Genomic DNA, 24,887 nt, shown 5'->3' with positions numbered 1-24,887 from the left:
GTCACTGTATGCGTTTTCTGTGGTGGGTTACGCAAATCAGGGAAGAGCACACACTACTATCAGAGAACACACCTCTGTCATTTTACTCAGGTGTTTTATTCAGTTCCATTGCCATTGTCCCATAAAAAAAACCTAGCCATGCCATCTGCATTTACATTTGTGAAAGAACGGGTTGTTCTAAAGAGCTCCCAGAACCCCAGCTTTGTACCGTTATTGGATGCCACCGTTGAAAGGCAGTGTGAGATTTCTTCCCTCCTAGATATTCTACGAGTGCGAGTGGAAACAGTTAGGAGACACAGAAACTCAGCCACTAAGAGGCAGACAGCTTGGTGCTGATGCACAGCGTCACCTGTAGCACACCGACTCAGTAACTGCAGCACAAAAGCCGTGAGCCTCATGACGTGGGCCTCCATGGCCGAGCTGCTGCATGCCAGCCTTACATCACCAACCACGATGTCAAGCGTAGAGGTGTCCAACATGCTACCGTTGGACTCTGGTGCACTGGACTAATCACACACCTCCACGTCTGATGGCAGAGGGACTGTTTCCTGTCTGCACGGAGGGGGGGTGGAAGTAGAGGAAGTTTTTATTCGTTTTGTTTTCACTTAAATTTCCCCTTTGGGGTTAAAGTGCAAACGGAAACAAGTAAAAAACAGTGTGAACATCCAGTAACTTTTAGAAAGCTTTCTCCAACATAATTTAAGCACTGACACAATGCACCAACAAACTTAAAAATATAAATAAATACACACCCTCAAAAAATAAATGGAAAATAAATAAAATTGTGCCCTTTTTGATAAAACTGACAAAATGGAAAACAAATACAATTTAATATGCTATTAAGTAAATACTTTTCCCCATTGGGCATGACTTGCAAAACAAAGCTTTTAAGTAAGTGCCAGTGTTATACAAAAATGAGAATCTTTTCCCCTCAATACACAAACAAATCATAAACTATAGTGCATACAGAACCTGCTTTTTCAGTGTTTTTAAACATTTATTAGCCAGGAAGATGAGTCTGTCCACTACCTCTGGCTTGAGGCTTGCACAGTGACATGTAACAACGCAACCCCCCCCCCACACTGAAGACCCCCTCTGAGGGGGCACTTGTAGCCTGGATCCAGAGGTATTTCTTTGCCAGATGTCCCATCTTTGGGAAGTTTGGTTCATGGCGCTTCCACCATTCAAGTGGATCAGTGTCAGGATCTACCTCTGGGCTCAAGAGGTAGGTGGCCAGCTCAGTTTCTATCTTCTCTACCTCTGTCTGAGGCGAAGAGGCAACCGGTACACTAATGTCATTTTCTTCTTGGGTGGAGGTTGTGGTTCTCCTTGGTACCCCAGAACAGATGGATCAGGCTGTGGTGCACTCATGTCAGCAGACAGGATCTCAGTAACAGCTCTTTTTTTGACAACCTTGTCTGGATCAATGTAGCTTGTGTGGAACCTTGGGTCCATCAGTGAGGACATGTCCCGCAGTTCATCCTGCACAGGGTCACTGTATTTGTCAGCAAGGTAACTCATTATTGTCCCTTTTATTGTTTTGGCGAGGTCAGAGTCTTCATCTCGTGCTAGGAGCAAACTGGTTTTAAATAAATGGAGGAATGGTTTAACATATGAAACGCTGAGTGATGGAAACACCGGCTGAAAGTCAAATCTGTCGCACGTGAAATGCTACAGGCACCGTTCAGAAACTGATCCGTTCAGTTAAATGTATTCAGGTCAGTAGATATATGCGGCTTTTAACCCGGTGCGGCTTATAACGGCATTTATTTTAAACTTATATTGAGATGCGCTCTATAGTCCAGAAATACGGTGTGTATGTGTGTGTGTGTGTAAGTTGATCAAATTAATTGTGACATGCATTACTTGAATGCTAGACTCTTACCTGTGTCCAAAGCACTGGAGACTAGGCCACTCGTCTTTCAGAGCTTTGATCATATTGGTGCCGCTGTCTGTTGTCATACAGCTCAGTCGATCCTCGGCTAGTTTCCAAGAGTTCAGTTTCTTTTATCCCTTGTGCGATTACTTCGCCCTTGTGATCCTCGGGAAAGTACGCCGTTTGGAGGCAGGTAGGCTACTTCGCAGTGCCCAGGTGTCGTTAATAAAATGTACCGTTAAACTCATGTAGGGCTGCAGTGTTCGACTGGTCCACAGGTCAGTGGTGGGAATAATACGACACGTCCTTTTCCAGCTCTACTGATTTTTTGGCGTGTGTTGTACAGTTTTGGTAAGGCAACTTCAGAGAAGTATTTGCGGCTTGGTAGCACATACTTTTGGTCTATAACTTTCAACATGTTCATGAAACCTGACTTCACCGTATGTATGGGTACCATGTGCAGTAAACATTGCGATAGCCTTCCACCGTGCCCCATTCTTATCATATGGTACACAGTTGGAAAACGTGTCAGGGACGGTCGTTTTATTTTGGATGGTGTGCTAGTGCAGCACTTCTCCCACTCCGCTGCATGCTTCTGTTTAAGGTGTCGAAATAAGTTTGTCGTGCTGCTACCTTTAGAAGCTATCGGTTTCAAACACACCTTACAGCGAGGACTTGTTTGGTCCACGTCTGACGCCGCAAAACCGAACAAACTCCAGATCACGGAGCTAGTTGCTCCTTTCTTGGGCACAACCTCCGCGGTCATGTTGTGTGTGAGGACTAAGCTCACTCTGAACTACTAAAACTAAAAAATTTGATTTTCATAAAAACACATCGTCCTTAAATGTAAATTCAAATTAATCGATTAATCACAAAACTCTGGGGAAAAACAACCCCATAGCTAGAGTCTGGCCTATGACATTTAGCTCCAGTGAAGAAAAATCTTAATGCTTCAGCGTACCCAGACCTTTGGCTTTGTGGGAACAGTCAGAGCCTTTTCTGTTGCAAGGTCCAGAAAGGCATATTTGAGCTCTTGACTGGCCCATAAAGAGCTCTGACCTCAAACCCATCAAACACCCTCAGGATGAACTTTTTAGACTGGTCATGAGCCAGGGCCTCTCATACAAAATCAGTCACTTAGTCAAACTCTTAATAAAAGAGCAAAATTCCCCACTCCAAAATCTTGTAGATAGCCTATCCAGAAATAGGATGTTTTAGCTGTATGTGAATGTGAACCCCTTCCATCTTAAGCTGGGCGTACACTGTGCGATCTTTGGCTCATTTTCAGCCGATTTTTCACTCGTGCGACTATTTTTGCGATCGGGCCGAGTTTCGGCTCAATCGCGTGTCGTGCATCGTATAGTTTACACAGGTAAACGATGAGCGATTCACACCTCACGACCAACTCCCGATCAGAAATCGCAGCGTCGCAAGAATATCAAACATGTTTGAAATTCAAATCGCTCCTCGTGAGATCGCATGAACGTATAGTGTGAGTATGAATCGTGAGCTGTGAACTTCTAAACCCTGCGATTTAGTCGTACAGTTTGAGCTGGAGCTGAGTACACGATTTAAAATATCGTACAGTGTACACTGTGCGATTTTTTGCCCATTTTCAGCCGATTTTTCACTCGTGCGACTATTTTTGCGATCGGGCCGAGTTTCGGCTCAATCGCGTGTCGTGCATCGTATAGTTTACACAGGTAAACGAGGAGCGATTCACACCTCACGACCAACTCCCGATCAGAAATCGCAGCGTCGCAAGAATATCAAACATGTTTGAAATTCAAATCGCTCCTCGTGAGAGTATCGCACTGTTGAAGCAGCTCCACGCGCCGACTCTCCGCAACCTCACTGCGCATGCGCGAACGGCAGAAGAGGACGTAAAATCCTGTGTGCACGCGCGCGCATGTGCGAGTGAATTTCTTTTTTGATGAAATCATTGAAATATTGTTTGATTAGCAAGCAATAATTGCTAGTTGCAAATATACATCATAAAACAAGTTAATGGTACTTTTTCAGTGAATGAGGTGAAAACCCGCATCTGCCCAGCCATTTTTTTGTTCATGCACGTCGCCTTTTTTTAGGTGTTTCTAGACACAGAAATGGCACAAATTGCCAAGGCAGCGCGTTTTTTTGTGGACATTTCAGATGAGCGTCTCTCCCGTTTTTATGATGCAGTTCCGGATACAAGAGTCCGATATGTGGTGTAAGGACGTATAGTGTGAGCAGTCAGGTCGCATGAGAGCGTCGGGTCGTATACGTGAGCTGTGAACTTTTAAACCCTGCGATTTAGTCGTAGTTTGAGCTGGAGCCGAGTACACGATTTAAAATATCGTACAGTGTACGCCCAGCTTTAGCACATATGGATTTAGAACAGAGAAAACAGCTCCTATAGGTGTTGTGTATATAACATATTATATAGCTCCCACATCAGTTTCGCTCTTCCATTTCTATGCAATTCTATACTTTTCAGCAAACATTTCTACTCCAATAGCCTGACAAATGAACTTATGAACTCAGTTACTGAAAACAACCTCATCAGTTCAGACACCAGCATTTCATCTGGTACTTTAACTAGGATTGTCGGGTAATACGAAGAGCTGAATTTAGGTATATCAACCATCTCACCCAAGAAGGAAGGAACGATCAAAGAGTGGAGGAAAGTATTATACAGAAATTTAAATCCTGAGTATTAAGCAAGCGCAGAATAACTAACCAACCTGGGTTTACACAGCACTGCCAGCTAAGCAGCTGAATTCTTGAGTTTTTCAACAGAGTTAACACATTGAGAGACGTTAGAACAAATCTTTTCAAAACGTTTATTTCAGCCCATTATTTCTTTGACTTGAAGTACTCCTCGATGACATCCTTCGCCTGAGACTCCTTGCCGTAGTCCTGCAGGAAGAAAAGTACGCAACATGGGTCAACCTTTCATGCCCAACAGGTTTGAGGTATGGAAACCCCACACTCGGGTGACTGAGGAACTCCCATACAAAAGACACCGTCCACTTCATATCCCAGCACTCGACGTCCTTCCAGAAACCCCCCCCCCCCATGTCGTCTCCTCCAACATTCTCCACACCCCACACCCAGGACCCACGCTTTAAGAATAAAGTGCATATGCACATCTGTCACCTTTCTAGGGACCTCAGAGATTATGTTTAATCCCGAGGCTTGTATCCAGGTTCTCTCTCTCGCCAGAATGAAAACAAACAGGCACGTGGCACAGAAAGCCAGTGCCTGGACCTGACCTGGCAGCAGTTACCATAGTTACATACATGCAGCCCTCACCCAACTACGATGGCCCCGTTCAAAACCAACTCTGCCACCTTCGTGGCGTTACTGGAGGGTCCTGTGGTCTCAGGAGCCATATCAGGACAGTCTCGCCATATCTGGAACAAAGGGGCAAAAGGTCTTACCTTCACAACCACGCAGCTGCAGCCGACCACCTTGCGGGGTTTGCCCTCCCTGTCGATCTTGCACAGACCCACCCACTCACCGAGCTTCTTATTGTCATCTACCTGGAAAGGTGAGGAGAGAAGACGGCAACATGAGGACAGCGCTGCTTTATCGCCTACTACAGCGAACAGCCGAGTCTTTATTTTGGGGGTAAGTCCAGTTAGGCAGAGAGGCTGCCAGTTTAAAAACCAAGATGAACGTAAAGGTAACCAGCACTCTAAATCACAGCATCCACAACTGTTGTGAACACATGAGCAATATGTACATCCGTCCATGCCTGATGAAGAGCAGGCTGCCCTGCAGGTGTTGCTCCTACATAGGGCTGTCGCAATAACCGCAATATTGTAATACCGCGATATTCACCTGCCAACCGCAGGGAATTCCAAGCAACCGTCACACCACGATGTTCGTGTTTTCTTTTTTTCCACAAGGTTCTTCTTGTTTTACACGTAAGCCACTTCGCTGCGTGTGCGGTGGATGTTAATTACTATTTAAAAACGTTCGTATCCGTTGCTTCTGAGTGGCCTTTTTATGGAAACAATTGCGGCTACTCTGGTCGCAAAACCAAATGTGACTTCGCCAGTTTGGGAGCATTTCAGCTTTCAACCGAATGAAAAGATAGAGCCGGACAATTTAGACGAGGCAATATGCAAAATCTGTGCGCGAAAGGTTGCTGTGAAACGGGGAAACTAAGGGCGTACTCACACTAGGCACGGTTTGCTGGTTCCGTGCTGGGGCCCGGTTATCCCCCCTCCCCACTCCCCCTCTGGCCTGCACTCACACTCGCTTCAGCAACCCGGCCCGAGCACGCTTACGTCATCACAACGCCGCTTTATTTGGAAAAAAAAGCGCGCTCGCACAACACTATAGAGTTCACGATTCTCTTTTTATTGTATTTTTGGAGTCGTTTTGGGAGTGCAGAAACACGGTGCAAGCACAGATTTATCGATAATTTAACACAACGATTGTCTGCTAATCGCTTTGCCGCTATGACTGTTTAACGTGAGCGTCACATCACTGATGTCATGTTTGAGTTCCAGCGAAATGAACCAATTAGACGAGGCACCAAGCGGGCCCAGGCACGGATAGCGCTCACACTAGAAGCGAACCGTGCCCGAGTCCACATGAATCGTGCCCTGGCCCACCTCTTCAAAGCGGGCCCGAGCACGGTTAACTGATCCGGGCCCGGTTGGAGCGCTCACACTAGCCAAACGAACCGTGCTTCGGCAGGCAACCGTGCCCGGATCACAGAGCCTAGTGTGAGTACGCCCTAAGAGAGCTCGCGCACATGCCGAGCTCGAGCTACCTGCACGAGCCCTAACGCAGATCCCATCGCCTGGTGGCGCGACAACCAGGTTAGATTTCCTCTGCTTTCTAAAGTGTCCTGCAAGTACATGTGTATTTGTGCAACGAGCACACCACCAGAGAGAGTTTTTAGTGCTGCCGGAAACATTGTTACCCCACTTAGATCCTCTCTGAAACCACATAAGGTGAACATGTTGGTTTTCCTAGCACGTAACAAGGACATGATAACGCCGGACTAAACCTAGACTTTATTACTAAAGGAAGGGTTTCGTTTTCCTTCTTTTTTTTAAACGAATTCTGATCTCATGTGCTCAAGTTTTTTTGCCTTCTTTGCACAGCGCAGATCAATCGTAGGCTATAAGCTGGACTTTGTTTCCATGAAAGAGTAAAGGAGTGTTCTTATTGCGCGTCATTAGCCTTACGTGCTCTGCATTTAACAATAAGGACTGTTTAATTTGTCCTACAACTGTGTCGGCTTTGTTATAAAAATATAATATTCTTAATAACTGCAATAAAAACGTGTTTATAATAGCACTTAAATCAGGATATGTTTGTGAAAACAACAAAAATGGCGATAATACCGCATATCGCGGTGTGGAGCCCTGTTAATTTACCGCAGTGGAAATTCTTACACCGCGACAGCCCTACTCCTACACCGACCTCACATCTGATCACGAGAACCAAAACAGAGTATCCGACATCCGAGCCCAGTAGGCAGCTGTGCAGTACCATACCTGGGCACCCCCGAACTCCTGCTCTTCCTTTAATTCCCTCCAACTTCCACAAGCCCAGACGGACAGCACAAAGACTGCAAAATAGTCTGTGGTTACCATGTGCTGTAGCAATTGACACAAGGTACACCTAATTACTTACTGCTAGGGCATCTCTGGACATTCAGCCAGCTACAGTGTCAATCTTGCCCATGGTTCTTTAGCACATGGTTCTATAACACATGGGCTAGTGTCTCAGCAAAATTTGGATAACAAAGGAAGTTATCCTCACTGTGCCCAGTAGGTGGAGCAAAGCCATCGCCACAGAAACCCTCAGGAGCCACATCGAGATGGGCATCACAACCAGGTTTCGTTCAGGGAAATTATTGACCCAGCAGCAACTTCATTATAATACAACATGCGGATGATAATAAAATAGTAATATAAAGAATAAATAGGAATAGGGCATGTATATAAACCGAAAATATTTATCTACGAGTGCAAGTGATTAAAAGTTATTGCACATTATCACATTATTGCACTGTCCAGTTGTGTTGGTCCGGTCCAGGTTGTATTAAGTGGTTGGTCATTACTCTTCCATTACCGTTATCCCTCCTTTGATAATTTGTCATAATTCTCGTCAACGAACCTTTTTTTCATGACTAAAACGAAACGATAAACTATATAAGTGGATATAAACAATGCTTAGTTTAGTGAAAGGTAGGGATAAGTTAAGAGATCCAACCGTAACTACTTTAGTGTACACGGAGAGGCGTGGGACAAACCGAGTAACCGTCCAATCAGTACTAACGTCTTCACATCGCACAGAACCCGGGAAGAACATACTAGCCTGTGAACTGTGGTCAGTCACTCCAAGTTAACTCGACAATGTCAGCAGGGAGAAAGATGAGCAGCGATATATGGACATTTCTCCTTTAAAAAAAACAAGATGGTGTGTAAACCACGTGGGACGATTATGTTGGGGAAAAATACGACAAATAAAACATCTGCAGGCTATGGCATTGCCGTTTTTACAGGACCCAGTTTTATATTGACTGCAATATGCATTGTTCATAAACTCCATGTTTTTCCAGGTAGAGCGGGCCTACTGGCCATCAATGGTTTGTTATTGTTATGCTCAATAAGCACAAGTTCAGGTAAATAAAGTTGTTTGGAAATCCGTTTGTGTATATTGCATTTAAACAAGAATATTCTGTAACTGGTTAGTAAATGTTTCATTTTATGCAAGTGTATAATGACTATTACACCATTTATATTTTAGTCAATTAAATTCTAATGATAATAATTCTAATAATATAATTGACTAAAACTAGACTAAAACAACTCCAATGACTAAAATTAAATGGCATTAGTCAAGAGACCAAGACTTTAAAATTGCTGTCAAAATTAACACTGCCACCAGAGAGGAATTGTACAGTCTGATGGCAAAATGTAAGCGGGTGTACATAGTCGATCAACATCCAGCCGCCGGTACCTTGATGAGGTTGATCTGATGCTCAGCACAGAGGGCCTCCACCAGCTTGACGTACATGGGCTCGTCGCAGTTGGCGGCAAGAACGCACAGATGAGCCTGGCGCCTGAGACAGACGAGACCCGTGAAACACCAGCCCAACCAACCCACTCAAGCTACCCTGGTCCCCATGGAGTATCTCAGATAGAAATTGGGTAACGAATGGCGAATATCCACACAGGCTTCAGAAGAGGGAGCCAAGTTATCATCCCAGATACACAATATTAAACGAGGAGAGAGAGAGGAGAGAGTGTCTTTACTTATCCAGAGCCTTGGCGGCTTCGCGGATGCCGCGGGCCAGCCCGTCGTGGATGAGTGCGGTCTTCAGCACTTCGGGCAGGGCAGTGTTGACATCCATCACCCCTCCGGCAGCAATGCTGGGACAGCGGGACGAGAGAGATCTCGGTTTTAACGCCACACACCCGGCCGGGTCACACGTGTTCACCCGGTCGGTGCCGTCGGCCTCTCAGGTCGCGCGTCTCACTCATGGAGGGAGTGAAGGGGTATCCGACTAAAGATGTGGACTCATCACCGCAGCCGAGGCAACACGACAAACACACCACACGACCCCCACCACCCCGTGTAGGTCACCGGACGCAGGCAGCCCCGTTCCCCGCTATAAAAGCGCTTAAAGTCGCGCTAGCAGGAGCCACACTCACCCTTCCTCGGCCATTGTAGATTAGCGATGGATGCTGGACTCAAACGTCTGAAATGGGCACACAAAAACAGTTGCACGTTAATATTTATTGCGTCCGTTGCGTTTCGGGCTCATTTTAGTGGAGGATGTTTGATATTTAGTGTAGATTGTCTTAGAATATGAAGGAACCCACACAATCCTCCCTCTGACAGCGGGTAAAGAGGACGTCATACACGCGACAACATTGCTTTAAAAGGCGAAAGGACCGGAAGGTGTCCATGGTGATTGCCTGACAATCCACTACTCGCGTTTGAAGTGCAGTTTTATATATATATTTATGCGCTTTCAGTGATTTCCTCTCGAGGAAATGTTACATTGGATTTTACCTAAATATATTTACGGAGTGTCTATTTGCACCCGGGTACAAGTAGCATTTGCCACACAGCGAGGCTATTTTCACCCCTTAATTAAAAAAAAAAAAAAAAAGCGAACCCATCTGCGCATGTCTACCAATGAATGCGCGGGAGCGAAAAGGCGCAAATTCAAAGGAACCGAAACGGAGACAGTAGGAAACGGTATGCAGAATTTGGTTAATAGTTATGTATAAAAGGTCCATCACTCAATTTAACTTTACATTTTAAGATATATATTTAAGAAATAGTGTGAGAATTATTATCCAACGAACACTGATATATTTTTGAGCTAATAGGAGCATAATAGTGGCGAACGTAAAGTGTTACCGGGTGGGGGGTGTAAAATGGACACAGCGAGAAAAAAAGACAGATTTCAAGTGTGCAGAAACAGTCTAAATAGTCGTTTGAACTAACCTAGTGAAAACCGGGACATTAAATGATTTTTATTTTTTGCCGGGACCGAATATTAAAAAGAAGGAAAACCGGGACAAACCGGGACAGCGACGTGAAAACCGGGACAGGTGGCAACACTAACTGGCGCTACAGAGCTTGGAGGCAGACACAAACGCTGAGGAGAGCGAGATTTATTAAGAGGAATGATCATGATCAAAGTCGTTCAAACAGGCAGGGGTCATAACGGGCGAGCCATCCAGGTTTGACAAATAAACAGGCATGACGATACTAAGAATTAAACTAAGACACCGAACGAACACTTTAAACCAAACACGGGGTAAACGCATACAAACTAGAAAATCAGGCTACAGAAAACACAGACGACTGAGCAACGAAATGAGTAGAACTCACAGACCAGGAAGCGTAGAACACTGAACAAAGAGCATGAATAACAAGAGCACAACACGACCAAAGAGCATGAATAACAAGAGCACAACACGACCAAAGAGCATGAATAACAAGAGCACAACACGACCAAAGAGCATGAATAACAAGAGCACAACACGACCAAAGAGCATGAATAACAAGAGCACAAACTAACCAAATAGAACAAAACAAACAATAACCGATAAGTGAAACACTGGGACTATAAATACACAGAACTAAACTAGACACACAGGTGAAGACACTGATGACACGGGCGTGTCAGACGAGGGGAAACCATGGAGACAGACATGCAGGGAACAACACAGACACAAGGACAGGAACCCGAAGTGACAGAGAGGGGGGTGTAGCCCTACGTGACAGTCGCATTGCTATCTTACAAAAACAATTTTGTCCAGTCTATTTTTTGAGTTTTGTGTAAAATTATATAATTTTGTCTTTTTGTTCTCTATTTTTGTGTTGTTTCAGTACACACAAAGGACATGAATGTGTATAACAAAAGATGTACAGTCCTTTTGAATTAAGGTTTTTGCATGACAGAGTCAATATGCCAGACTTATAATGTAATGACTATTTTATATAAGCTAATATTTGTGTTTTCTCCCAAGAAGGAAGAAAAGCTAAAGAACATTTGTGAAGGATACTCCTTCGACAGTTGTGAGGAATTCCAGAGAGCACTGAGATTATGGAGTGAAGAGGGCTACCATCCAATGCACAAAATTAAAATTTATTTAAACATGATGTAAATAATAAAACCCCCAATTTATTTCTTTAAAAAATGTACAAACCATCCAGAAAAAATGAATTAAAAAGTCAAATCTGTCTTCTGCATTCTGTGAAATTAAATAAAATTAAAGAGGCTGATAATGTACTGGCAGGAAGAATATTTGTATACATCATACTGTAACGCTGGCGACTGGGTGAAGGACGAGACACAGAATCCTGTTCACTACAGACGTTACTTTATTTGTCTTTACACATATAGCGCAGACAGTGCACATTTAACACTCATATAGAGACACGTAGACTCAAACAACGACGAGCACAAGACACTGCGCGAACGCACATTAAATAGACAAACTACATAAACCCCACATGGTGACGAGAGGAGCCACAGGTAAAACGAATTATCACAGGACGCAACCGCACCCACGGAGATCCACTGACGCAGACGACGTAAACACACGCCCAAAGGGAGGGGTCGGGGACCATAACGTGACACATACAATGTGGTGTACATATCAGGGTGCTACAGACAGATATTAACTTGTGTTACATTTTGTTTTAACATTATTTATCACTGGCAGTGTATATTACATGTAGTATTTACCATGTGATTACTGCCATTAACGGTAAGCGACTTAGGATAATTAAATTGCTATTTAAATTCTAAGCATGGTAAAGAAAAAGACTCACAAGTGAAAAACAAAATTCAAACAGGTCTACCCCATAACCCCAAATAAAAGTATCTTCACTTCTTGTAAAATAATTTGTAAGTAAAATGGAACACAAAAGAATAGTACTAATCTTTGATAAATCAAAATGTTGGGTGCAAATAGTACACACTGCTACGTATAGCCGGGTGCAAATAGCACACACTGCTGCATATACCCGGGTGCAAATAGCACACACTGCTATGTACACCCGGGTGCAAATAGCACACACTGCTGCATATACCCGGGTGCAAATAGCACACACTGCTATGTACACCCGGGTGCAAATAGCACACACTGCTGCATATACTCGGGTGCAAATAACACATACTGCTGCATATACCCGGGTGCAAATAGCATCTGCCATATATTTATGGTTACAGTGGACAATTGTTATTTAAACTTTTAAATAATTTATTTCCACCACTAGGTGGCGACCTCGATTACATTTTTTTCTATGCAACGTTGGAATAAAAAGGTATAAATATGACATACATAATAATGAATTAAAAATTAAATGAAAATAGTAACCTAGCCTGAATGCAGTGTCTGGTATTACTAACCATGTTATTCTTGTTAAAATAAGAAATATAGAGTATATACAACAACGAGATCACATTAAAATAGAAGATACGAAATAATAATTCAAAGTAATTTAAAGTTTTTTTGTTTTTTTTTTTTACTTTTAAGTAATAGCTATAAGACACTACAAGTGCGCAGATCACATCTGTGCTTGTTACACTACACGGCTCTTCAGTCAAGCACAGACACGTTAACAGAAGAGGTTATGAGAGGTGTGTGCACGCGTCTGAGTTTGTATGTGTTTATTTCTGTGTAGACACACGAGGTGTGGCTTTGAAGTGAGCCATGTCAAAACTTGCCTACCTGGTCCTGCAGTAGTGTGTTCAGGTACATTCCCCACGCCCACCTACACTAACTCAACTGCAGCCTACTGCTACGGTCGCCTGCTCTGAGTCTACCAACTCAGTTCTTCCAGCTGCAGAAATGTCCATTATAATCTACTTTAGCAGTGCCGGTGGCTCTAGAGAGGTACAGTATGAATGTATTTACTCCTCAATTTTTATCCACACCCTATGGACTCACGTTATTGAATCTCATGTATTTTAATATATATTGGGACTAGGTGTACTAGTTTGTTTCTATGAAAGTAGATACGGTTCCTTTCAGTCACTTTATGATTTAAATTCTTATTATGATTTAATTTCTAATTATTATTTCCATAACCCCAAAACATTATTTTCTTACTACATTATACTATTACTATACTATAATATTTATTAAGATCCCTTTAAGATCTTGTTTGTGTAGTCTTGTCTGTTGCAGTCTGTGTCATCTGTTCGGGACAGAGTTTATAGGTTTGGAATTGTCCTAAACAAAAAGATAGGCAAAAAATGGAATCAGTGGACTTGTATGTGTACCTTTTACTTTAAAACTGTTTTGCAAATATCACACAAACTGTGGTATGTAAGAGTTTCCTGTTTTTCTGGAAAGCCCCATATTGTTACCTAGACTCTTGTAAATTGAAAGTTGGGTGAAATGAGTATTTTGTATATGATTTTTTTCTCAGCTTAAGCAGCAACAGAACTCTATCTTCCAGTTCCTCGATTCAAAGAAAATCATATATCGTGCCATAGACATCACACAGAGCCCTTCCATGAAGGAGGAGATGAGGAGAAAGGTGGGCAGCTCCACTGCTCTGCCCCCTCAGATCTTCAACGGGGACAAGTACTGTGGGGTGAGTGTTCCTGCGCTCGCACAAGGGGGCCGGGGTAGGGTTCAAAGGGCTAGGGTGCCAGAGTAAGGATCAAGGGCTAGTGTTCCAGGGCTATGGATCCAGGGCTAGGGGTGGCCTGGGCCCTTCTACAGTGCAGAGGGAGTGCGTTCACTTCATTGTGTAGCCATTACTTAAGATGAGCATCCCTTTTATCAAGCATGAAACAAAAACTGATTCAGCCACCCATCAAATACACAATGAAAACTTTTCATTTGCTGAAAGTTGAATGAAAAAAACTCTACACAATTAGTCTAAAACCTAAATTAAAATGAAATTATAATGAAAAATGTATAATAGTGAATCACCAAATGATATTGAAGTTTAATGTGGCCTATAAATTTGCCCTGAGAGTTAACACTAGACTACATACACACAGCCTTAAAGACATTACTAGTGGTCAGAGTGCAGTGAACCATGCCTGCAGTCTGGCATGACATTTATGTCTTTGCCTCACAGACCAACGTCCATTCAGATCAGGAATGGTATCATCTCTCTGTCCAAAATTGAATGAGAATTGTTCCCCATTGCAGAGAGATTTGTTCCATGTGATCTGTATTCTGGGAGCTAATTAGGTGTATTATCTTTATTGAGTGTGTGGTTCCAGTCCTTGTTCTCCAATGTGTAAGCTGATTTAAGATGACCTGGGTAGGATTCTTGAATATGTAAATTGTTAGTATATGTTAGATGAAATGCCAAATTAGCTTTACTTATCACCTAGCAAGCTATTAAAAGATTGTAGGTAGGGTTGTTGTTTGCAGGTCCAGTGTTTAAGCAATAAAAGATGGACTATGCAATTGGGGGCCTAGTGTGTACACATTTATGGGCCAAACTTTCAGAAAATCTCAAGTTTGGTTACAGATGTGTGGTTATTAGCACAAGAGGTGGTTCTCTACAAACCTCTGCAGACTCTGGGTCCTCAGTGGAATAGCCCCCAAAACCTCTCTGACAGTGTATCTTCTCTGTCTGTGAAATTGCAGGATTTTCAAGCATTCTTTGATGCAGTGGAAGATAACAAAGCAGAGGCATTCTTCAAAATCTAGAGCTGAAGGAGGATTCACTTTATGCAACAGACAAACCCCCCCCCCCTCAAAGCTGCCACCTGAAAAAAGAAAAATGTAATATATACACACACACATGCACTTTGCTTGCACAACTGATGAAGGACCTTTGTCCAAAATGACCTGCTTCTTCTGAGACCTTGTACACTTCACTGCAATCTCAGTAACTCCCACTTTCTCTCAAATTCAATTTGAATGTCATTTCTCATATATAGAATATGATTATAAATTGAGTTGTAGAATAGTTGTGTTAATAGCAGTGCTTGTATTCCTTGGCAGTGTGGTGTTTATGGAATGATCTTGGTATGGTTGGTGTTTGGACCTACACAAGTGTTTTTGTTACTTTCTTCAAGTTTCTTCAAGTTCTTGAACAAGCCAAATGTAATTTTCAAATTTCAAAATGTCATTGTGGATTCTGTCAAATTTTTAATTTACTTAGAAAATTCTGTTGTCAGGAGAACACACAATTATGTTTTTTTCTTAAGATTTTCATTAGGAAGCAGCTTCCTCCAACTCTTGCACAGATGTAGTCCTAGCAAGTCTCTGCTGTTAAACGTCACACTGATGACCTCTGTGCCTAACAGGATTTCACATGGAATTTAGCTGTGTCATTGTTTGGATTCAATAAATCTCACTTCAATCACATTTCCATGAGTCTTTGGTATACTAGAAGGTGGTGTACTCCACTGGTCCACTACAGTTTTGTGTCACCTGTAATGCACCTACCACACACGCAAATTGTGTTTGGTTTAGGTTAGAATAGAAGACAAGTTTTCACAGTGCCTGACGAGACTACTTCACAATCACCGAACTCTGCCATTCTCTTGATGGCAGCACACAACAGTGTTCTGGTATACAGGAGTGTTCTGGTATACAGGAGTGTGGTATACAGGAGTGTTCTGGTATAGTCAAAGTCAAATTTATTTATATAGTGCTTTTCACAACACACGTTGTCACAAAGCAGCTTTACAATCGTATGGGTCCAGATCCCTAATGAGCAAGCCATACAGGAGTGTTCTGGTATACAGGAGTGTGGTAAACAGGAGTGTTCTGGTATACAGGAGTGTGGTATACAGGAGTGTTCTGGTATACAGGAGTGTGGTATACAGGAGTGTTCTGGTATACAGGAGTGTGGTATACAGGAGTGTTCTGGTATACAGGAGTGTTCTGGTATACAGGAGTGTTCTGGTATACAGGAGTGTGGTATACAGGAGTGTTCTGGTATACAGGAGTGTGGTATACAGGAGTGTGGTATACAGGAGTGTTCTGGTATACAGGAGTGTTCTGGTATACAGGAGTGTGGTATACAGGAGTGTTCTGGTATACAGGAGTGTGGTATACAGGAGTGTTCTGGTATACAGGAGTGTTGTATACAGGAGTGTTCTGGTATACAGGAGTGTGGTATAAATGACTCATGCTCCACACTTATGCCCAGTCATCAGTTGTGTGTATCTAAACCATAAAGAGTGTAGACAAAGTTCACATGATTTATGCTGGTCCATGGAAACAAACGTGCTTGCTGTGTCGGGATTGACGGTATCAGGAAGGGTCTTGCTCAGCGTCCTGTTCAACCTGAAGTGAGGGAACCCAAATTCTCTCACATGGGGGGTGTAGTACTCAACACCACTCATTACACACACACTAATCCTACCCATCAGGCAAAAATTAGTCAAAGGGTAAATTATAACACATTCACTTTTATTAGTCTTATATAGAATGAAAAATTTACAGGGTTGAGCTGACAATATCTGCTTTATCAAAAGAGGGGCGGTTCAGTTGTTTTGGTGTGTATGTAAGTGCATAAGAAGGAGAATATCAAGTCAGCAGTGTGAAGAACGGAGTTGTGTGCTCAGGGTGGGTTGCAGGTACGTTATTTGTAAATGTCAATGCAGATCTCATGTGAAATCATTTAATGAAACACAGAGGCAGCGTAAAGAGGGTGACTGACAAAGACAACAGGGAAACGTGTGTGTGTGTGTGTGTGTGTGTGTGTGTGTGAGTAGTGTAGTGTTAGTAATTTCACACAAACATAAAGCAGTTTAAATTCTTCACATTATCATATACACTGCTGTACATAAACATAATTCTCACCATTGTCCACGTCACAGTGTACACAGTGGAGCATGCTAACAGTCACCTGAGAGTGTGAGTACGAGGCAGTGGTGCTGCACTCAGGCTGTCCTTCCTCACCTAGCGTTAACACGAGCTAGCATTACAGCTAGCACTAACTTGAGCTAGCATTACCGCTAGCATTAACATAAAACCAAGCTCAAATGGAGGGTGTATGAGATAGTGTTTACAAAAAGACATCAGGACTGTTCACAGAGAGAATTCTATATATAAATGTAGACAAACTATAGACAAACTTGGAGCAGAGAAGGCAGTGTGTTCTTAGGTAAGCTACATAAAGTTTCTGTCAATAGAATAAAAACTTTCTTTTAAACACTATGGTACGACAAAGTACAAACAGGTAATTGTGTTATAGTATTTCTCACCTAGTTCTGTAGACATTATTAAGCGTTTTAGCCAACCCATCTCACGCTACTCAGCTTATCAAGGCCTTAGTGAGCTGAGTCTGATTTGTTAGAGTTGGGTATAGACTAAAATATGTTTATTAGGATCAGGTAAAAACAAAAATACATTTGTTAGTATAGGGTAAAGACTAGAATATGTTTGTTAGTATAGGATAAATACTAAAATACATGTATTAGTATAGGGTTAAGAATAAAATACATGTGTTAGTATATGGTAAAGACTAAATACGTTAGGATAGGGTAAAGACTAAAATATGTTTGTTGGTTTAGGGTAAAGACTAGAGTAGTTCCCCCACTCCCTCCCACAGGGGGGGGAACAGTGGAAAAGGTGGTGGTGAGGTCCATGGATTGTGTTTCCTGTACAGGATCATGCCGTGGACCTCTGACCCGCAACCCTTCACACATCAAAGCTTTTTAAAGAACAGCAGCACACCAGGAGCCAAAGGTATTTCCCCATTTGCTACAGTGAAATGTTTTTCCATACTGCATAATAACTCTCTTTCACACAAACACACACACAGCTGTGCTATGCTGAACCTACCCAGTAATGTCTAGGTCTGATGTCTACTCCACCAAAGAATGACAGACGATACAAAAACCTACACACAGTACTAACTCTGTATGGTATGCACACATTGATTGTCATGCACCAATTTCCATTCAGATATGGTGATTGTCATACACCAGTTATACACAGATAGTTATACATACATTAAAACAGTCTACATCCAAGTGATTGCGATTGGACTGATGCCATGCAGCAGTAATAAATATAAACAACGACAATAACAGTGAGAAACCTCAACAGGTCTCATCAGGACAGGTAGTGTTTTGTTAACCTACTCTGTGTGTGTGTGTGTGTGTGTGTGTGTGTGTGTGTGTGGCAGTAATCTCTTAGCTAGGTCTCTCCTGGTAGACAGCATCTTTTTAAGGTGTTTGGCAAAATTTCTTAGTGCTCTCGGGTGATACATCAGGAAAACTGTTGTGATTGGCACAGTGCTCGGGTCCAGACGGAGCACTTTACACAGTCGACGGTTCAGAAGCCTGCAGAAGATAGAGGTAAACTCAGTTCAGAACCTCCTCCACCTCAACCACATTCTAAAATATGTCTCACACGACCCATGACCCATTTGGGAATCTCTATCTGATGATATATCAGATTTACGATTTCAGAGTGAATAATTAACACTGGTCTGTTGTGTTACATATATACATTTTCCTGCAGAGAAGTAACCAGATCATTCTCAAGCCAAGGTTCAAGCATGAATTCAGAATATTTGTAAGCGTATGATGATAACATTCACTCTGAAAGAACACAGTTGTCCAGTTTCAAACCACAGGTGGGAATGTGGCGTTTATTAGATTTACCTTTAACTTGTGCTTCATTATTTCATTGTAATGCAAAATCAAGGTGGGTAGGTAGGGTGGGGTGTGGGTTTCTGTACCTTCACTGAGGGTTGGGAGTTGAGGCGAAGAAATGAAAACACAGTGTTTGTTTCTTTAGCCTGGAAGAAGTCCTCATAATCCTGAAGGAGCAAAACAAAACATCCATAAGCTACAGTGTATGAATTGGTGTTTTAAAGAAAACACCTGTTACACTGGGCAATCAGTGAAGCATGTCTCATTTAGCCTACTGGCACTGGGCAAACAGACATGTCTTGATTGGCCTGTTGGTACAGAGCAATCAGTGAGGCCTTTGTTGATTGGCCTACTGGCACAGAAAAATTAGTGAGGTCTTTCCTGATTGGCCTGCTGGCACTGGGCAAACAGTGAGAATTGTCTTGATTGGTCAAGAGTTATTGAGCAAGAATTTGACAAGCCAGATAATGTTAAGATTATGGAACAAGGTATTCAATGTAAAGGGCATTAACAAACACACTACCACCACACCGACTATCAAACATGCGTTTGGAACACACACTCACACTTGCGTTTCAAACGCACACTCACACACACACCCACAGTACTAGATACTGTCCCCCCTGAAGGCAAGGGTAGTGTGATGGATACTGTCCCCCCTGAAGGAGAGGTTTGTGTGATGGATACTGTCCCCCCTGAAGGAGAGGTTTGTGTGATGGACACTGTCCCCCCTGAAAAAGGGGGACATGTAAGAGAGAGAGGACTGCCATGTCAGGAGACCCTTTGCTGTTGTGGTCAGTGCACATGTTCTATGGGTGAGTGTGGTTGCTGCCATATGCGTCATCTACAAACACACACAACTGTTTATTAGTCACTCACAAATACCCAACATAGTCTTTTTATTATATACTAAATTCAGCAGCAGCCACAACTAGACCTTGTGTGTGTGTGTATGTGTGTGTGTGTGTGTGTGTGTGTGTGTGTTTATCCATCTCTCAAAAACTAATGGAAACAGCTGGAAAAACCAGGTTGGAAAATTTCACCAGTGCTGCAAGAAAACACCATGTAAGGTCACATGACTGGCAGCAAGGGAGCAAGACAAATACCACTCCATGCAGTCATTGGTTAAAAAAGGGAATGGAAACCCAGAGCTAGGCTGTAAACAAATGCCTGTAGGTCCAAGCTTGAACATCATTGGTTCAGGATAAGAAAGGAAGTATATAGCCTGTGTTTGCTGAAATCAAGACTCTCAAGAAATCCATCTCCAAGTTACCGATGCATGCAAAACTCATTACGTGATCTTGCTTACATATACTGATATTCATTAAGTCTCCAGTGGAAAGACGTTTTCTCTCCTACTAAAGAAACTGTCACACGGACACAGTTATCATTAATGGACAATAGAGGTTTTGCTACATATTACAACATATCTTCAACAATCACACCATTGTCCATTAAGAACTGCTAATGAATTGGTTTAGGTGAAATTTGAAGGAAGGGAACGGTGAACTTCATACTTATGTACATAGAATAACAGACATTAAAAGCAGGACAGTATCCTTAGGATTACTCATACATATGAATCCTTAGTGCAACTCACCCTGCGTTAACTAAAGGGCAGAGTTTCGTGATGCGTTTGTGATCAGGTTTACCGACGAGTCTTTGAGATCTCTTGCCCACCTACCCCACAGTAGAAGCTTCCATTGAATATCTGCGGAGGGAGCGGCTTGCCCTGCCTTGGACGTTTCTCTTCTGGAATGTTCTGGTACAACCAGAGCCTCTGTTCCTCCTGCATGGTGATGTCTACCTCCTCAAAACTGATGCGGTTTGCCTCCAGGAAGCCCACAACTGAGTGCTGATGCTTTTTAACCTGTGGAATAACAACAAATTGTACAGGTTTAGCAATAACACATTACATTGGCGGTGTGCATGTGTGTGTATACAGATGGCTTATGGCGGTGTGGGAGACGGAATTGTGATTAGCAGGATGTCATTAGCAAGGAAGAGGATATTGATCCCCAGCAGGGGCATAACTAAGGAAAAATAGACAAGTTACAGCTTGACTAGACACAGCTAAACATACAGACACTGTCCTTCTTCACTCAGTGGCTTACACACACACACACACACACACACACACACACACACACTCACACAAGCCATATAAACCAGATTAAAACAGGAATTGGTGTTGGTTTCAGTAAGAGAAACTAATCTCCAAACATCTGAGGCTGGGTACTTGAACAACTGTGAAAGCAATATTATTGCTGAATTACTGTTTACATTTTTTATACCTTGTCAGGACTGAAACTATTTGTCATAACAATTTTCAAGCCTAATCCATAACCCAACCATAACATTAGTAACCAACATTTTGTTTTAGTCTTTTACTTTGTAAAGCAACTTTCAGCAAAGAGTTCTTTACCTTACAGTACAGTTCCCAAAATTAATTTGTACATCATTTTGAATGATGGATGTAGGTATGGAGTTCTAAAATATAACCTTAGATAGAGGTTGTAGCTATTGTTAAGCTAAGGTTACTTTACAATAGATCAAACCAAAAGCAAATGGAAAAATAAATAAACAAACACAAACAATCAAAGAGGAAAAACCACTGGGCAAATAGAAATGACAATGGTTCCACACACATCCACATAGGATTCTCAAACAAGCATCAAAGATCCCATACGGCATCTGGATAACATCTAGAAAAAAGCATTCTCAAGTCCTCCAGGTAAAAACCTCTGAGCAAGGCTGGTGTTGCAAACAACATCACCATGGAGAGAACCAAAAGTCTCTCAGTCGAATCATTAGGAGATCAATGAAGAGCAGAGCATGCATGGTGTGGCTGCAATCTAAAACTCAGCTCAGTGACAAAGCCAGAGAAGAAATCAAGCCCGTGAATTAAAATTTGAAATACTATTTTAGAGTAGAACTGACATCACTCCCCCAAGACGCTGTGTCATGATCTATGTATCCCAAAAACATTAATAAACATGCTCGTGAATGGACAGAGAGAAAGTAGTGCTTGGTATAGTGGAGTGATAATGCTGCCTCCCTAGTGGGGCACTGGGGTTGTGTGTCTGGGGGAGTGACCTATGCTATATCAATGAGAACCTTTGGAAAGACTCCTAACACTACACTCACCTCTGTAACATGATTGAGAGGGTGCTATAGATAAGAACATCTGTTAAATGGAAAGTGTTTTGTTAAAGTTATTGTCAATAAACAAGGTCACATTCGTACTTCACCAAATATTAAGAATCAATAACTTATAACAGATCATATATATATATGATATATATATATATATATATATATATATATATATATATATATATATATATATATATATATATATATATATATATATATATGATCTAAATGTGATATATAAAGGTTTATATATATATATATATATATATATATATATATATATATATATATATATATATATATATATATATATATATATATATATATATATATAAATATATATATATATATATATACAGGTTTTTAAAGGTCAACCTTTTCCTTTTAATTGGTTTTATCCTACATAGTCAGGACATTGGGAGTAGAGGACTGACTGACTCTCGCTCTCTCTCTCTCTCTTTCACTCACTTACTCTCTATCTGTGTGTGTTTGTGTTGTGTGTTTGCTGACAGTGCAGTCTGTGTTGCTGGGCACTACCAGCAGAACTGTTTAAGCTGAACCAAGTGTGTGACAAGGACACACACACACACACACACACACACATTTTTGGTTGTGCTGGCTGGGGAAACAGTATGAAGCATGTGTGTGTGTGTGTGTGTGTGTGTGTGTGTGTGTGTGTGTGTGTGTGTGTGTGTGTGTGTGTGTGTGTGTGTGTGTCTTTTGACATGAGTTGGAGTAGTTAACATTAAAAGTTAATTTAGGCATTCTGTCTACACGAATGTACTATGTTAATGGACAGAGGGCAGAACAATAACTAATGACAAACACACATATCCATGCACACACACACTGCTATAGTTACATCTACAAAATGCAGCTGAAAATAAGTTGGCTTTTTTTCTTCTCAAACACCCTGAATAGCACATGATAAAATGTGCACATGATGCACAATGACAACATTTAACAGAGGACTGGATATCAATAAAGATATCGGTTTTGTTTACATCAATATAAGCAGAAAATTAAAGAGACATTTTGTCAGGTTGGAAAATATGTTCCAGAGAGTCAAAACAGTGTACAAGTAAATACAATGAAGGCAATTCAAGCCTGTGTCAAACCACTGGGACTCACCACACAGGTCCAAGCCAGTGTGTGACAGGTGCTGGGTGAGTCATTGATCATCCACAGAAGGTGAGGGAAATGCATATGAATGTTTCTACGTTGCACAGTGAGCAGGTAGGCAGACAGGATTAACTTGCTCAAATGATCTTAGCCTGCTTCATTAGCTAGGTATCTCTCTCTCTCTCTCTCTTTCTCTCTCTCTTTCTCTCTCTTGCTCCACACCCTACAGCCAGTGAAGAAGCAGCTGTCTCTTCTCAACAATATTCTTATTCACACCCATTTCTCTGGATATCCCCTGTACGCACATCAAGCATAAAGACACACCCAACACTTGGCCCACAAAGCCGCAGAGCCGCGCACGCACACGAACAGAGGTCTGTTTTACAGTCCTTAAATTAAATTAAATCGGTGAGTGTCATGGCATGATGTGTGGGAGAGGAACTACAGTTAATTACTTCTCGTTAAGAACCAGCTTGTCCATCTTCATGTAATTGTATTTGTGTGTGTGAGAGAGAGAAAAAATAGAGAGAGAAGGAAAGAGACAAATTTGTGCGTTAGTCTAAAGATAGCTATTTGGCTAAACAACTTCTGTAGATATATGGAATCATGGAGGAAATCATCACTCATTTGAGCCACTGCTGGATGCACCAACTCACAAAACCTTGACTGTGTCTGATGTCAAAGACCATGCACTGGACAGCACCCTGATGTCAGAGATGTTTACTCCATTCTTGAGAGGGTCTAAAAATCAATGTCTGTGAAAAACTCCATTAAAGGACTAAAATATAACTCTGTAGTTTGTCAGAGAGAAGACGGTCCTGCACTTTTGTCTTGATAACCAGGGCTAAATGGAATAGATTATTTGGAAACATATGTATTGGGATGTATGCCTTTAAATAGGCTAGGGCTCAGTGTGCACCAGTGTGCACAGTAAACATGCACTTTGCTCACGGTCACTGTTACATTGTTTACTGTAACATACACAGCAAAATAAAGACATAAAATCACAGCTGCTTTTTAATCTGATTTTCACACAAACTGAGCGAGATTACATGTAAGAGTACATAATGAAATGCACCATACAAGGGAAAAGGTCATACACATGAGTGAGGGATAGCGGATCATGAAAAGAGTCTGCAGGTGTTTCACAACACACACACACACACACACACACACACACACACACACACACACACACACACACACACACACAACACTAGGGTACACTTAATACAACACTATAAATAAATACACATATGATACAATTTCTCCAAACGCAACTTTACAGTGATGACATAAGGGTGAACTTGAACACTGTTAGCGTATGACATTTGAATGAGGGCAACTTCAAAAATCTGTACTGAAAATAAGAACTCCCCTTACTCACCGCGAGAGACCCTGACGATGAAGCGATATAGACTCTGACCACCATCCTAACCCTCGCTTCACTGCTCAGATTCACTATACCTCTCCCTCACCCAGCGGACGGATGAGTAACGGTGTTGTCGTCTTTACGTGGCGGAAAAGAGTGTGCCATTAAATTAAATGAACGCGCCCCCCGGTATTTATATCGCAATAACGGAGTCAAGGCATATGTGCACTTGACTCCCCCAACAGGCACGCAGGGAACTCACATCGCCTGTCCCATGGGTCGAAACA

General features: G+C 42.1%; 3 protein-coding genes and 1 non-coding gene across 4 annotated transcripts; 1 reads left to right on the top strand and 3 right to left on the bottom strand.

Moving 5' to 3' along the window:
• Nucleotides 1-4,684: 4,684 nt before the first annotated feature.
• On the bottom strand, nucleotides 4,685-9,803 carry rps12 (ribosomal protein S12). Its single transcript, XM_077018626.1, has 6 exons — nucleotides 9,715-9,803; nucleotides 9,544-9,590; nucleotides 9,145-9,261; nucleotides 8,849-8,951; nucleotides 5,299-5,400; nucleotides 4,685-4,774 (listed from the first exon to the last, which is right to left on the bottom strand). Exons 2-6 carry the CDS (start codon nucleotides 9,555-9,557, stop codon nucleotides 4,712-4,714), a joined length of 399 nt encoding a protein of 132 aa, XP_076874741.1. The 5' UTR covers nucleotides 9,558-9,590; nucleotides 9,715-9,803; the 3' UTR covers nucleotides 4,685-4,711.
• Nucleotides 9,019-9,103, bottom strand: LOC143526273 (small nucleolar RNA SNORD100). The gene has a single exon (XR_013133851.1). It is a non-coding gene; the product is annotated as a small nucleolar RNA SNORD100 (small nucleolar RNA).
• Nucleotides 9,804-13,094: 3,291 nt separating the features above from the next.
• LOC143525101 (SH3 domain-binding glutamic acid-rich-like protein 3) lies at nucleotides 13,095-15,702 on the top strand. Its single transcript, XM_077018627.1, has 3 exons — nucleotides 13,095-13,254; nucleotides 13,793-13,960; nucleotides 14,977-15,702. Exons 1-3 carry the CDS (start codon nucleotides 13,210-13,212, stop codon nucleotides 15,037-15,039), a joined length of 276 nt encoding a protein of 91 aa, XP_076874742.1. The 5' UTR covers nucleotides 13,095-13,209; the 3' UTR covers nucleotides 15,040-15,702.
• Nucleotides 15,703-16,734: 1,032 nt separating this feature from the next.
• sh3bgrl2 (SH3 domain binding glutamate-rich protein like 2) lies at nucleotides 16,735-24,853 on the bottom strand. The gene is made up of 4 exons (XM_077018625.1): nucleotides 24,616-24,853; nucleotides 20,635-20,820; nucleotides 19,037-19,117; nucleotides 16,735-18,635 (listed from the first exon to the last, which is right to left on the bottom strand). The coding sequence occupies exons 1-4, from the start codon at nucleotides 24,658-24,660 to the stop codon at nucleotides 18,612-18,614; spliced, it is 336 nt and encodes a 111-aa protein (XP_076874740.1). The 5' UTR covers nucleotides 24,661-24,853; the 3' UTR covers nucleotides 16,735-18,611.
• Nucleotides 24,854-24,887: the final 34 nt, after the last annotated feature.

The sequence above is a fragment of the Brachyhypopomus gauderio genome, chromosome 10, assembly GCF_052324685.1.
Source record: "Brachyhypopomus gauderio isolate BG-103 chromosome 10, BGAUD_0.2, whole genome shotgun sequence".
Classification (NCBI taxonomy): Eukaryota; Metazoa; Chordata; class Actinopteri; order Gymnotiformes; family Hypopomidae; genus Brachyhypopomus; species Brachyhypopomus gauderio.
This window is presented reverse-complemented; position numbering and strand designations above follow the sequence as displayed.